The 16251-nt window shown below is 36.7% G+C and overlaps 1 protein-coding gene across 6 annotated transcripts in view; it reads left to right on the plus strand.

The window, feature by feature from the left end:
* LOC109104519 (ADP-ribosylation factor-like protein 15) overlaps window positions 1-16251 on the plus strand; it is a 121849-nt gene that overhangs the window by 31192 nt on the left and 74406 nt on the right. For 5 of the 6 annotated variants that reach the window (XR_006160075.1, XM_042756585.1, XM_042756587.1 and 2 more), the window contains 2 exons: window positions 8386-8530; window positions 9987-10046. Coding sequence is in view for 5 of the 6 variants with exons in the window: in XM_042756585.1 (XP_042612519.1) it covers window positions 8386-8530; window positions 9987-10046 (205 nt within the window). In the remaining variant the exon portion in view is untranslated. Of the gene's footprint in view, window positions 1-2378; window positions 2452-8385; window positions 8531-9986; window positions 10047-16251 lie in introns of all 6 variants that reach the window. The other variant, XM_042756589.1, reaches the window with a different exon arrangement.

The raw sequence follows: 16251 nt of genomic DNA on the forward strand, positions 1-16251 counted from the left end.
AGTGGTAGCTAGGGGGAGCTGTAGCCCTATATACTAGACATCAGTGAAGTAGCTCTTGAAGTGTGAAGGATCTTTACTGGTTCAGATTGCAGGTATGAAAATACACATTGTCAGGCTAACATGTTTGTTGGAAGTGTATTATATGATGTTATTTTAATTTATGTTTTGTTTTTTTATTGGAAAGTGTGATGTGCAAAAAATGTACTTTTATGGGTGCAACAGCTTGTCACTGAGCAAGTACCCTTAAAGGGACAACTTTGTTCTGTCTCTACCCCTAAAAGTTGCATATTGGCATAAGGTACAAGTTCTCCTATTGACAAGCTTTTGTACCAATTTTTGCACATTCTTTTCTGAGACTTGGGGGAATATGTGTGTGCAAAGATTCCTGAGAAAAAAAGTGTTAAACTTTTGCCTATAAATGCTTCATTAAGGTTTTTTCAATGTAACACAGCTTTCAGGAAGAATGAAAGCTAACTGTTTTCATATTTTGGATACACTAAATACTTTAATGTTGGAAACATATTGTCAGGTTTTATTTTAAGTAGCACAGCGAACTTGAAACTCATTGAGTTTCAAATGTAGTTTCTTTCCAGATTTACGCAACGCTGTACTGTAGTAACCAGTCTGTGGTTGGTATGGCGACAGCATGTATTTAGCATGTATGGCATGCATTTTTTTTTTTTACCGCTCTCCATATGTGGCGCGCCACTTTACTGGCACAAACACCCACTCCATCACAATCTGTATAACCGCTCCCCCCAGCCCTACGCTTGCCAACCCTCCGTAAGCCACAAACATCAACGTGAAGAGAAAAAAGATGAATGAAGGTAGCCCCCCCCCCACCCACCACCACGACCACCATTACCCCAGAGTGCCATGGACTCTCACTATGAGCTGGAGTGTAGTCAGAACCGTGTTATGACTGGTGTGTGTTACACTGTTGCTCCATCTGGGCATCCATATAAAGCACTGTCAAATCAAAGGTCACCTCTGAGCCCTGCAGACAAGTGTTGCTAGCGGGTGTCTGGGCAGGGAAGGGTCGCCGGCTGGGATGATAGTGAGGTCTGTTTGGGAATGCCAGGCTCAAGATGGCGACGGCCCGCTCTGGTCTGCCTGGGATACTACCCTTGTGTCTGGTGTCGCTCTCGACTGCCCCTCCCCCGCTCGCAAGCTCATTGGCCCTTACTGTAGTCTGTTTTGGACACAGTAAAAACAAACCTTACTGACCCCAAAACACCCTGGAAAGGCATCAGCATTGTAATTACTGCAGGGAAAGCTACTGGTGTTGGCATAACTGCAGATTATGTGTACGTTTTAAAAATATTTGTGTACTATTTGATATCTGGGAGACCCCAAGACCCTTGTAATGACCGATTTACATTCTTTACATTTTTCGCTTTACATACATTTGATCTTATGAGAATTGATTATAAACCAATTTTTAACCTTGTAATTCAAAACTTTGTAATTTCATTCATTGTGGTCCAAATAAATGCAATAGGCTAAATGTTACTTGCTAAGATTTTCTGATTGGTTAACATATTGTGACAATACATTCATGCCAGTTGTTTAGTCAAAAAAACATGTAAAAATGTGAAGGGAAAATAATAACTTGTATGGAATCCCATTAAAAAGGATAATATAAAAGTTGTAATTGTGATGGTTGAAACATATAAAGTTGCAATTATTGGAAATAGTTACAGTTATGAGAAAGTCAGCTTTGAGATGCAAATTCACCATTACAAGAAAAGGTTATTTTTGAGAGATAAAGTCACAATTACAAGAATTAGTCACAATTACACGATATAGCAGCAGTAATGAGAAATAGTCAGCTTTGAGATATAAAGTTACAATTACAAGATATAGCAGTAATAATGAGAAATAAAGTCAGTAAACAAGTCAGTATCCAGACATTATGAGGGTTGTGCAGTTGATACTGCTTTGTAGTTGCCTTGTTATTCAACTTCATGCTATATTGCATTTAGCACATTTTGCTTAATAAGGCTGGTTTTGGATGGTGAAATATGATGTCCTGTAGTGAATGTGGACCTGTGCTAATTTTACTGCAATAATTTCCACTCCGCAGTGCTATTTTTATCAGATGTTGTTCATTATGGACTTGTTTTGGCATGACCTGAAGCTGTTTGGCTCTTTGCTATGATTGATTACAGCTACAGATTACAGATTACATTTTTATGTTTGTTGATCATTGCTGGCACAATTTTTGGCTAATAATTTTCCAATGTGCCATGAAATCTAGTGCAGTTAACTTCCACACCCTGGATTAATAGCAAGATGGAATACGCTGATTTGGAAAAGGGGGGCTTACTTGACTGTGCCATCTGAATGCAGAAGATGATCTATGTTTTTACTTCCAGAGACACACCCTCCTGATCAGTGAAAGATGAACCTGATGCATGTGGCTTTGGAAAGGGATTCATTTTGGCTCAGGTTTGTGCTGAATTCAGTACCTCAGCCCAAATGGCATTCTCCATTCACATATCACCGCAAAAGATGTGACCGTACTGCTGGTCAGCACTCCAAACAAAAAAATAGAGTAAGGAGGCATTGGCTCCTATAAGAAAAAAACGTAGGTGCCAAATTATTTTTTTTAGGTGCCACAGATAAACGTGTTTGATTTATTTATGTATGTATTTTTTTTTTTACATTTCAATCATACTGTCATGTGTTTATGTTTCATCTTTTCTTGACTTAATCAGCATTTTAATCCATCTTGTAGATGACCTGGGAACTAAGGTTCACTGAAAGTGGGACTTAAAGGTTCACTTAAGGTTCACTTAAAATGTCTTTTCCAACTTGAAATATACCATCTCAAAGAATTGTTCATTATCTGTACCAATATCATGGACCATAAGCATCACTTGGCCACTGAGTGTAGTTTGGGCTTCTCCTCAATGCATCCTGTAAATGTTGTCATACACTCTGAAAAATAAAGGTGCATCACGATGCCATAGAAGAACCTTTTTTTTGTCTAAATGGTTTCCTAAAGAACCTTTAACATCTGAAGAACCTTTACGTTTCACAAAAGGTTATTTGTGGCAAAAGAAGGTTCCTGTGAAGAACCTTTTAAGCACCTTTATTTTTAAGTGTATTTCTTTCACACTTTCAGTTTGTTTTTCTTAATTAGTAAAATGCAATTTTATGAGGAGTTGAGTCATGTAGACAACAGGTTAAGTAAAAATATTAAAATGCAATAGCGCATAAACATACAGTAGCACAATGCTCCTCTTTATAGTTATTTTTCTAGCTGATAAGCTTATGGACACCGAATGGTTATTCTGATGTAAATGTATATTAATGTTGTAAAGTTTACAAACTTTACACGTTTTCCACAGTTTAAAACACTGAATGAGCTTTTACATGATACATTTCAGTAAGTTGTACTGTAGACTCTCTTATAAAATAGCCTACCTATTGATGTTAATTCATGTTTATTATGTATACTATGTACTATAGTAGTAAATAGAAAGATTAAATGGGTAACTTGCAGCTTGAACTGGGACGCTAAAGCGATCGCGCCTTCCGCATTAAAGAGTGCCAAAAAAACTGTATTTATTGTTTGTATTTCATTATAAATTTTGAATAATTTTAAAGCTGATACTTTGTTTATTAAAAAGTAACAAAGCACAAAGCTTTACTGGACGGCAAGTGCACTTCAAATAATGACACATTAACAGAACACAGCATAGACCTAAGATCTTGTTAAGAAGAAGCAATATTATTAATGATTATAAACGAGAATTGTTAATGATATTGCCAATATCCACACAGCTGACAGCTTTACCTGTTGTAGTTTGTTCAAGTTGTGCATGAAATAGACGCTGCTTTTCTGCACTTTCAATTCTTACGTCTCCGTCATTTCGATCTCTTTCGCTCTGCACAACTGAGCAGCGTTTATCAGACTCTGTGTGTCAGCCCTGCTGTGCTGCAGAGATGAGGGCTGTTTGAAACTCTTTTTTCCACTAAAACTTTGATGTGCATCGTCTCAGTTTAATACCTGAGCATAGCAAATGATGCTATCGCAAAACAATCAGGAAAAAAAGGCATTACATGCAAATTTTTAAGTTATAACATGTAAATACATAGGCCCAGTCACCAGTGGCGACATCAGCAAAACCTTATTCGCAATTTAATATTTTTGGTCGCAAATGTGACTGTTTTAGTTGCAGTTTGGACCGCTGCTGGTAGTACACCCTCACCATTAACAAACAAGTCAGATGAATTTCATTCAGTCCAGAACTCACAGTGTTAGGAAATGTGAACCTTGTGTGGTCTACAGTTGTGCTATCGGCCAAGTCACTAGCTTTATGTAAAGAAGATTCATGTGAAAGTTCTTTCTGATACCAATAAGCAGATAATTATTTTCATGTATACTAATACTGCTAAAAGCCATACTGAAGTCCTATATATATACATTCTATTTTCTCTAAATAAAAATGTTATTTGCTATAAGTGAATTATAACATTATAATATACAGTATTAAAAATGTATATTTATTTAGATTTGATAGATTACAATGATTATTTATGCCTTAAACACACACACACACACACACATACACTGTATATAAATAAATAAATATAAATATACATAATATATAAAACATATAATATTTAAAATAAACTTTAAGTTACCATTGGATGATGGCAAGAGTAATTTAAATGTAAAAATAGGGGAAATGGAAAATCCACGATTCAGTATCCTCTGATGTATATCCAATAAATTTAATTAAATAAAAAAACTCTAATATCTGCCAATAACTGATGTAATAATGATATATTGTGTATCTTTGGAAAAGACCCAAATTTTAGCCCCCTCGTGCAGGTCATGAATCGCCATTAGTTATTTTATTAATTTATTATTGTTATTATTATTATTATTATAAGTTATTAATTAACAATGGAATTTTTTGTATTAATGGTATTTTTAGGTTTTTAACATTTATTGTGTTGTGGTATAAGAAAAATGTATATGAAGATTCTTTAAAAATTATTGTTATTTTGTATTCCATGTTCAAAATAACAATGTACATATTTGTAACGACATGAGGATGAGTAAATAAGAGAATTATAATTTTTTGAGGTGCAAGAATGCAGAAATCCTTTGAGTTGCCAAACAGTGTCACCGTCAAAGCCATGGCAATGGGCGTTGCATAGAGCTGCAGGTGGGGCAAACAGGATGGCATCACTGCCTGATGCTTCAATGGCAGACGTCTGTTCTGTCTTCACACTCTCAGAGGGCAAATGAGTGAAATGTGAGCCCTGTCTGTCTGCGTGGTGCTTCCCTTGGTTTCACCCCCTCATTTATTGGCTCTAAAAATACAAAGCTGTCATTTAAAATAGAGCAGACAAGTTAGCAACGGCTGGCCATTGCATGTCCAGGGGACAGACGGACCCTTTAGATCCCCCTCCCCCCAACCAACAGTATCTCTATACAGTATGTGTCTGTAAGGATTAAGCCTTTGGCCAATAACCCCACAGAGCGTTTGCTGTGGTCGCTGCTGTTCACTATGCTCCAGAGCGGTAGAATGCAGAGCATGTTACTTTTCTCATGATGGAAGTCAGACAACTGTTTTTCTCTATTGCATGGAGCAGACAGGGTCCCCTTCACTCAGCCGAGGGGTCCATTCAGTAGAATTTGGCAGGCGGGAGTTGTTTTTGCAGTGGCGCATTGTTCAGTGTTGCTTCCATAGGGCTGAAGATTCAATATTGTGGCAATGCTGAGTGGATTTGGCCCAGCTGTGTTCTCCTGTCTGCCATTCTGGATTCTAGTGCTGTCGTATCTTTGTTTTGGTGCCAGAGCTTGGAACTCAGCCAGGCCTTTTAATTACATCAGCCATTTGATGTCTTGACATCTTTTTTTAAATAGAAAGCTGCGTGGGATATGGGGACCTGAGAGGTTGTTTTTTTTTTGCATATACCTTTTAGCAAGACATTTCATCTAAAAATGCATCAGTGCCGTGTCACAGCTGTTGTCAGTCTGGAATATTTATACCTTCAAACATCTTCATTTACATAAAAAACAGTTCATCAGCTTTTACAACTGGCCCAACATCGGTGAGGTAATGTCTCGAGGCTCATGAACAATTAAAATGCGTCCAATATGACGAGAGCCAAAAGAATCAATCAAGAGTTAGCATTTCTCGACATATAGAAACCCTTTTTGGCAGGAGTGTCTGTTTCAACCTGCCTCACTGGCACAAGAAAAATCCTGACCAGTTGTTTTAAATGTGACTTCTCTTCTTGGACACCTGGGAAATCCTTCATTTTGCTCTCTTGCAACAACATGGGGCGCTGAAGTGTGTGACCCTGTGCTCCTGTGGGAGCCCTGATGGGCCGTGGGGTCAAAGCCCCAGGACATGCCTTTAGCAACTGATGTAAATTTATCATCCCATCTGAGCACTGTAAGTGAAGGTGGGGTGAATAGGGTAAATTCATCAGCCTCTTACAGAACCAGATGTCCAGGTTGCTGTGTGACAAAACAGAAGCATATGCAGCCGACCGACCATGTAGGGCGGCTTCTCTGTGGCTGTTCCTGTGAAGGGCCTGTGAAAGCCATTTAGGCTTTTAGTGATGGAAGAGCACCAGAGAAAATGACACATTTGTTTGCCTACAAGCCGATGTCCCTATTAGGATTCAGGAAGAATTACATAATATATGAGTGAGCTGTAACATTAGAAGATGGGGGTCTGTGGCAGAATTGCAAAAATGTTCAAAAAATACTGCTGTTATGGATTTTAAAATAAATTTACATGAATCTATTTTTTGATTATTCTGGATGTAACTTCTATTTCCTTCTATTTTTAATACTGTATCTCTCCAATTCAATACAATTTAAATGTATTTTAGAATTGGAAATGCATTTTATTGTCCATATGAAATGCAATACTTTGCCATTTGGATGTTTAAAAGAAATATGTGAACAAATTTAATAAATATGTTTACAACATAAATTTTAGCTTATATGTAAAATATGTTTTGGCCAGATATATTTTTACCCTTTGGGAATATAATTTTGCTTTATGAGAATGCATAACATTTACATTCAAATTCCAAATTCCATTTTTCTGAACTAGTTTTTGTCTATTTAGAAAGAAACTGCTCTTTATATAGAGACTACGACAAGTATGTTTCCATGTGGAATTAAAAAATCTAAAGGTGAAGGGCAGAATCAAGCTCTGCCTGGCCCAGACTAGTTCTGTCCTGCTAATAAAAGATATCTCTTTTTAGTTCTGTATACTGATCTCTCCACACCGGCTTTAACCGTCCCATTCACGGTTCACACTGCATTTGCCTCCTAATGTCTCCCAGCAGGCCTCCAGTCAAAGACAGTGATTCATAAAGTGACAGGTCTGTCTGCTGCCATGAGGACACAAGCTTTCAGAATCCTGCCTCTCTCTCTCTTTTCCACACTCTCCCCCTTAAACAGACACAGACTGCGTTAGACTGTCTGGTAACAGTCTATTTTACATGTTAGGGCAAGCAAATTCTACAATAAAGCCTGCCCTAATATTAAGCAATATGAAAGGAAGTCTCAGCCACATTAGTGCAGGAGAGGCAGTTAATCATCTAGTTTGTTTAGATGCACAATCTTGCACCAGTTATGCTTAATAACTCTCATACAACCTGTAAGGTCTAGTAAACTCTGTAAACATTATTCTTTTATCAGGCAAAGGTCATAAATGGTTTAAGCGAAACCCAATGTAAACACCACATGTAAACACCTTTTCCGTCATTCTGTTGGCTTTTTTAGTATGATCACCAGATGATTTCAAAAAGAAGTCTTTTTTTTTTTTTTTTCAATGTAATTCTCATATTTCATCTCAAGCATGTTATTCATCTATACTGTTATCTCCTTGTTTTTTTCTATTGGTAAAACAATAAAATCTGCAAAAAAAAAATAAAAAAAATCTTTTAGTAAAAAGTTTCCAATAAGGTTTTTAATGTGATCTTCATATGACAAAAAGTTACAAATCAGTTTTAATAAAAATGCACCCTTGGACATTAAATGGCCAAAGTTGAAGGAACACTCGTACGTAAACGTGGTCACTGAGAAAGCAACAGCTGTGTGGTGAGTTTCATGTCTCATTTTGTCAGTGAAGTCATTTCATTGTGAGTTCAGGAGTTCTCCTCCAGATGTGTTGCTTTCAAATCACTGCATTAGTTCATTGGCATCAGCAGACGTCTTTCTTTGGAACTTCATTAGCGTTTGTCAGCTCATGCTCCTCAGTTTATTTTCAGACTGTCTTCTTTGGCAAACATATGCTTAAATTGTTTGTTTTAGCCTTATCAGCATGCTTATCAGCACACCACTCACTGTCACTAACCATGTTTGTCTTCTCTGTTTTATTTTTTTATTATTAGTGTCTCCAGAAGTTGTGCTGTATGACCCCCCCTCCTCCTAGACCGGAGTATGATGTTGTGTGCATTGGACTGAGTGGAGCCGGCAAGACCAGTCTGTTATCTCGCTTGTGCAATGAGATCAGTGATGGCACAGTACCAACCTCAGGTAATATAACATTTCTCTGCAGCTTTGTACTGCAGCATTTTTAAGCCAACAAAACATGCTTTTCAAAAAAACTAAGTATGACAGACAAATCACATATTTAGCCCCTAAAAGACTTAGAATTTACAAGTAATACAAGCTCCAGCTCCTGTTTCTCAAACAAATGTGAAAAATCATTCCAAAAACTATTTTTGCAGTGAGTTTGCCTAAGCCTTCACATTTGTACTCAGTACATATATCATATCTCCAGCACTACACTTTTCCAGCGCTCTGGAACATCTCTCTTTATTGTCACCATGTGCTTTTCAACCTCTCTGAGTACTGAAAGCTGTGTAACGTTATTGCTGCAGGTTTCCTCAGAGCCTCCTTTTGAGCACCACACTACTTTACCAAAGAAAGACCATGCTTGCAGATGAGCTCCTTGTGTGTATATGTGTCTTTTTTTTTGAGAACATCTGGGTTTTGTCACATAGACTTTCTTCTTGTGACAAGAGTGTTGATTTCATTATAGCCATTGGCGACAGGCTGGTGTATCCATGAATATCTTCACCTCTCAAGATGGACGACATAACTTCCGTTTTTACCAACAGCACAAATGGTTCTTTTCACAAAAGAAGACACAATTGTGTCAGGCTTTCTTCGGCACATTTCAACAATCGGAGTGTGATGTATACAGCATACTAGACGATACACAAACCCAGAATGTACATCCAATGATGATCGCCCTTTGTCTTTGGAGTGAACACCTGTCTTAGGCTGTCTAGTGAAGCAGTAATTGCAAAAGCGAAGTGTTATTTGGCAGACTGTCATGGAAATATGGTTAGATTAAGTCGCTAGTCTGCAAAAACAGACCTAGATGGAGCTTCTCTCATGTTCATGACATTTTTTTTACTCACCTGTTGAGCATTTGATGAAACTTGCCTCATGAACATTAGCTTTAAATGAATGTGGGCTTTGGAGGATCAGTCTCACATGTTTTTTTTTTAGTTGCATTAATTAGTACCAAATGTCTGCCCTGTTTGCCTCTGTATGCACTGGTTAGAAACTAACACAATGGATGTAATGTCAAAGTAATTGTCTTCTGTGTTTAATGTCAGTCAGAAGCCTCATGCCCATTGCACAAGTGTAAAAAAGTGGATGTATCTTTTGATAATTAAACTGCATTATTATTGTAGGTTAAAAACTTGCTAAAAGCGCTGTAGCAAAAACCACCCATATACATGTCTAGATTTGGTCAGTCCCATCGCATGTTCCACAGATGTCATTATCAACGCAACCTCATGTCATTCAAAACTTAGATTCTTAGATTTTTTTATATATATATATATATATATATATATATATATATATATATATATATATATATAGTAATATAATTCATAATTTAATATATACTTCAAACATTGTCCTTTACCACAAAGTTTGTGAAATTTTAACATGAGCATGTTTTCTTTCACAGGTTTCAGCATCAAGGCAGTGCCATTCGAAAATGCAATACTGAATGTGAAGGAACTAGGAGGTAATAAGAACAGACTAAAAATCATCATCTCTTCTCCAAGCAGTAGAAAGAAGCCTGTTGCTGTGCTAATCCAGCGGTCTCTGGGACAGATCTCTTAGTTTAGCCACCTGAACTCTAAGAAGGGGTGCTTACCTCAGTGTCTCCTACTTCCCAGTAAAATTACAGCTGCACAGAGGGTTTAAAGAGTAAGACATTACAAGTCAGTCAAGTTTAGTAGGTGTTTGCTAAGCAAATAAATATTGTGTCTCTTTCAGCAGAAGGGCTTGCAAACAGGGGAAGATGGGAAATAATTTGATGCCTGTGATGCCACATATGTGCCTTCAATTTTCTGTTTGTGGCATTCATAGAATAAACAAATATGATTTGACCATCTAACATATTTTGTGATGACACAGCAAAATAATAATTTTCTTGATCAGTGTCTTGTCTAGTTTTACTAAAATGGCAAAAAATTAAGTTTTGAAATAAGTTTAGTTGCTTATTTTTACTTCAGCTTTAGCACCCTGACTTCTTTTTAGCATAAACGCCAACAAAATATATATTTATACTTTTAAAAAAAACTAGACAATTTTATTTGAAAAACAAGGTTCATTCAAACAAAACAACAACAAAAAAACACTTTCTTACCATATTTTTTATTTAAGTCAAACATCTAGTGTCTACCAAAGTGCTGTACATAAACAAATCATTTAGATACTATAAAGAAGTAAGAAAATAAAATAAAGACAAAAACAACAACAAATAACCAATAAAAAATATGGATCCTATACTGCAATCCTATACTAAAATATATACTAAAATGGATCCTAAACTGCACCAGTAACCAGTGAAGAGATGCGAGGATTGGTTAAGACCCATATAAAGTGCGTTGCAATAATCTAGTCTAGATGAGATTAATGCATGGATAAAAGTAATACAAAGAAAGTTTCTTGCATTTGCAATGCTTGCATTTCGAAGCATTAGATATCTTCGAGACATTTGAAAGGGTCAGAATAAGTGTTATCATAGCTAAGAGGGATGTAAATCTGGGTATCGTCAGCATAACAGTGATACAAAATAATATATTTCCTCATGATAGAACCCAAGGGGAGCATATACAAACCAAAAAAAATAGGTCCCAAAAGGGACCCCTGAGGTACCCCACATGATTGGTGCAGAGGAGGAGGACGAATTTCCAATCGTCACCTTTACTGATCTATCCAAATGGTATGAAAAGAACCAATCCAATGCTGTGCCCCTGATATCAACTTCATCCCTAAGATGTAGTAACATTGGCAGGTTTACCAGAGCAATGGGTCATTTGACACATTAAAATAAGTATTGGAATTTTATTAAATGCACAATACAAAATATTGTTCTGTCAGAATTACATAGCTGTCTCATCTGCATCTGTTACATATGATTGTGACAGAAAGTGGCTTAATTTAGGGTATTTCACCCCTTTTCACCTCGGTAGAAGACTGTAAACACATTATCATGCATATCAGACATTGTATTGGAGTTGATTTTTACCTTGTTGGTAATATGAATCGAATATTTAAATTATCAATCAAAATCTCAGCCTCTTTCAACCCCTCCATTTTACATATATATCTAATTATCCCTTTTAACCAAAAAAGTGCTGATTCTCATGCTGGTGTGTCGCCTAAATCTGAGCTGCTGTTTGTCGGGGGAACTGCAAACCCTAGACCACCACCTCATGTTTCACTTGTAACTGAAAGATGCTGTGACTGACTTCATAACCTGCCCATAAACAAACAGTACTGAGAATAGAGAACATATTTTAGCATCAAAATAAATGAAATTTAGTATTGTAACGAATAAAATCAGTTTATGTAACCACATTCTCAGTTGATTCGTCGGAGGGAGGGGGAGGGGTGTATAGTTTTAGCGGTCAGTGAAAATGACCCAACCACTAACCCAATGGCTGGGTAACACAAAAACTACTGAGCACTGGAAAAAACAATCCAACATATGGACCATCAGGCTCAACCTAGCAGTTGGGAAGAAAAAATAACCCAGCATTTTTTAGAGTGCAGGTACAATGTTGGAAGATGTTTGTTGTTGTAGGACTGCTAAATAGAAAGAAGTCTGTGGAGAGAGAAATAAATCAGAGCCTGACTCTTTTTATGAGAATGTTAGGGGAGCCGCTCTTTGAAGTGATTTATGTGTTTTGTGGGTCGCAGGGGACATTACAGGTGCACTCTGTATCATGACAAGTGGCCCTACCAGCGCAACAGAATCAAGAGCCCACTTAAAGCAAAACAACAGGGATAGAGAACACAGTAAACCAAAGGGAGGCCTGACTAAATCTGAAATGCATATGGAGGGACGTGAAATGAAGCCTCTCCAGTAGGTGAGGTCAGAGCCCCCAGGGATGTTTTAATGGATTGCGGCCTCCAGTGTTCTTTAAGATGAGGCTGATGTATCACCTGGAGCAGGACACATCTGCTCTGACTGAAAGTTTGCAGAGTACCTGAAAGGGAATGCAGCTGTAAAAGATGTGTTGTTCATGTGTTTTTATGCTGCCCCATTAACTGCCTTACTTTGGTCTTTGATGCATATAACCTACTGAGATGTATCCACTCTTGGTGAAACTATATTATTCTTCTGCTGTGCATCTAGATGAGTGGTTCTCAACCTTTTTGACTCGAAGACCCGAGATATTTCTGTTGTTTATTTTGAGACTTTTTTGGGAATACTGATGTATTTATCTAACCACAATCTATTTTATGATTCCAGGAGTCCTAATAATTGTTCTTCAATAAAAATAATATTTGCTGAAAGGAGAAATGAAATATAGTTTAAGTTTCTATCTTGATTTAATGTGTTTAAAAAATATATATATTTAGAGATAGATGTGTACCAATTAAATGTGCACATTTGGTTCAATGATAAATATGAATTTCCTTTTTTATTTTGAAATATAGACAATCATCTCTGCCCTTCTTGATGCACTTTCAGCACTTTAGCAACTCTAGTGACTAAGTGGCTACTTCAGCAACTTAAGGGCCCTGATAAAAGGTTATCTGCTGGTTACACTGGAAAATATGATGTAATATAAAATCTTTTTATAGATGTCTGGGTGATATTAAGAACATTTTAATTTGTGCTCATTTTCCTTATTTTTACATTTAGATGACCTTTGTTGTCAACTAACACTCATTTTAAGTTATCACTAATTTAATAATCTCACAGTGAATATCCATTTTCACACTGCACAATATAATGTTGTGACTCCTAAATTCACTTGTAGCTGATTTTGGATATCAGTTTGTGACTGTGTGTGTGCTCCACACAGAGATCTGATTTCACCATCATCTGTCTGGAATGACATGAAGAAACAGAAAAATCTGAGATAGACTAAATTTAGAAGAACTGTGGCAACATCTCCAAGATGCTTGAAAAAACCTTCTTGCACCTAAAAAACTATGCGCAAGTCTACCTAGGACAAAAGCTGGTCACCATACCACCAACCATATGTTGATTTAAATTAGTTATTAAAAGTTAATTGATAAATGCAAACTATTTATTACATTATTTTTGAAAGCATCCTCATTCCTCACTTTACAGCACTTTTACACAAGTGCCTAAAACATTTACAGTACCGTCACGGATTCTCCAGGCTCCAACGGCACTTCTTCACAGCCATTGTGCACTGTTGTCACAATAAAACCATCACTGTTGTCTCACTGAACTATCAGAGTCTGTGTTCCTTGACACACATTCCTTGAATATATATATATATATTCAAATAACTAAGCATTCATAAATATGCATTATGTTAGAGGAATTTTTAGGCTCAGGGAATTTCAGAATCATTTGTAGGCTACTCACATGTTCATTCTGTAGATTTCATTGTGTGTATATACTTTTTCAAAGTAAGCTAGGTGCAGTTGGTGGCTACTCCACTGTCCCTCCTTTCAACCAGTGCTTAAGAAAAGAGAAACATCCCATTGGGCCTGGCACAGACATTTACTCAACCTAAACTACATCTGCGAGGCTCACTTAGTAGTTACAGAGCGGAAAAGGCAGAGGAGGCTGACTCACTACTATGACTGCGTGTTTCCGCTGCTAAATTGAGTAATGCATTTTTAAACACCCTCTCCCATGTGTTCTCAAAGTTTACAGTTGTCAGTCGCTTCCCTTCTCTTTCCAGATCCGGGAAAACCATATTATAACTCTGTATCTGATGTGCAGGCTCTTGAAACTCCCTTAGTAAATGTTTCACTTCTTTCTCTTTTTTAAAATCTTTTATTTATAAAATTGTATAGTATTTCTCAAGCATCTGTGTTGTCATAAATCTACACTACTTTTCAAAAGTTTTGAGTTGGTTAGGGGTCTTTTTAATATTTTTGAAAGAAATCTGTTATGCTCACAAAAAGGCTCCATTTATTTGATCAAAAATGTAGTAAAACAGTAATATTGTGAAATATCATTACAGTCTAAAATAACTGTTTTTAGTATATTTTAATATATTTTATAATCTAATTATTCCTGTAATGACAAAGCTTAATTTTCTGCAGTCATTACTTCAGACTTCAGTGTCACATGATTCTTCAAAATTCATTCTAACATGCAGATTTGTTGCTCAAATAATGTTTCTTATTATCAATGTTAAAAATTATGCTCTACTTTTTTCTTGATTGCTTTTTGTTAGATGCATCAGTTTGCAAAAAAAACTTCTTTTTTTTCCCGGGCAAGGCCATTAGTATAAGTCTCAATTCAAATATGTAATTGTTTATTTACAGCTATTCATAGTTTTCACGTGACATCACACACTTACAGAAACGCCCACATGCAGGGCAAAACAAGGCTTTCCTCCGCTGACCGCCAGTTATTTTTACTAGGTTTTCATTAAAGGTATAGTTCACCCCAAAATGAAAATTTGATGTTTATCTTCTTACCCCCAGGGCATCCAAGATGTAGGTGACTTTGCTTCTACAGTAGAACACAAATCATGATTTTTAAATCCAACCGTTGCAGTCTATCAATCTAATAATGCATGACAATGGTAACAAAATCTATGAGAGTAAAAAAAAAAACATGCACAAACAAATCCAAATTAAACCCTGCGGCTTGTGACGATACACTGATGTGTTAAGACACAAAACGATCGGTCTGTGCAAGACACTGAACAGTATTTATATTGTTTTTTACCTCTGATTCATGCAATGTACGAACTGTTAGAACTCTTGTAAATGTGCGTTCACAAGAGTTCTAACAGTCTGGACATTGCGTGAATCATTTTCACTATATAAAAATGAAAAAGCCTCAAGCTTGCTGTGGTGTAAATGAAGATCCTTCCTAAACTATTACAAATGTATACTCAGCATTCACAGTTACAACTTAACTATGACCAATACCAATTTACTTCCTCCATAATTCTTTTTTCCCACTGGTTGAGTTTGTGTCCATCCCTTAAATACAATCACTTTGATACGACTTAAACGGCAGCATGAGAATGAACAAATCTCTAAAGATTGGTGCTGTATAAACTGTGGAATGACAGGATGGATGAATGTGAATGTGAGAAAGTTCTGAATGTGAACTGTGAGCATTTGCCATCGTGACATATCGGCAATTTGTCATACAGCTCGTGGCGTGAAGGCTGCCGTCCTGCTGCGGTTAACAAACTGCTTCCCTCATCCGTGAAATAATCCGCCCTGATGGGAAGAGGCAATCCGTGTCTGTTACCCTTTTGACACAAAGGCCCTGTGTGTGTTAGCAGTATGTCCGTTAGGTGTGAGGCATGACTGGCACAGTGAAGAGGCATCTGTTAATGAAGTCTGTGAATGTGCCCTCTCCAGTGACAATGACGTCAAAGGAGATTAGACGTGACTTTATGTGTGATGATAGCCCTTGCTGTGAATGTCAGACAATGTTATTCATTTCCTTACAACTTCATTTTTAGGCACAGACCAAACAGTGTCCTGATTGTTTTTGTTTTTTCTAAACTCTTAATGTCAAATGACTGAATCAGCATGCATATTTCTCTGTGTGAGTAGTTATAACAGCCATCTGTAATATCACCCTGGTTGTATCTTACAGTCAGGTGACCACTTAGATTCGGAAAACATGAATTTCCATACCATCTGGATTTAAAAACAAACAAACACAAAAAAAGTGTATTCATGTTTACTGTATTTATAAAAGAATGTTTCAAATAGTTTAAAATTTCTTTTCTAATTTGTTTATTGTATTT

Source organism: Cyprinus carpio, chromosome A5, assembly GCF_018340385.1.
Source record: "Cyprinus carpio isolate SPL01 chromosome A5, ASM1834038v1, whole genome shotgun sequence".
Lineage (NCBI taxonomy): Eukaryota > Metazoa > Chordata > Actinopteri > Cypriniformes > Cyprinidae > Cyprinus > Cyprinus carpio.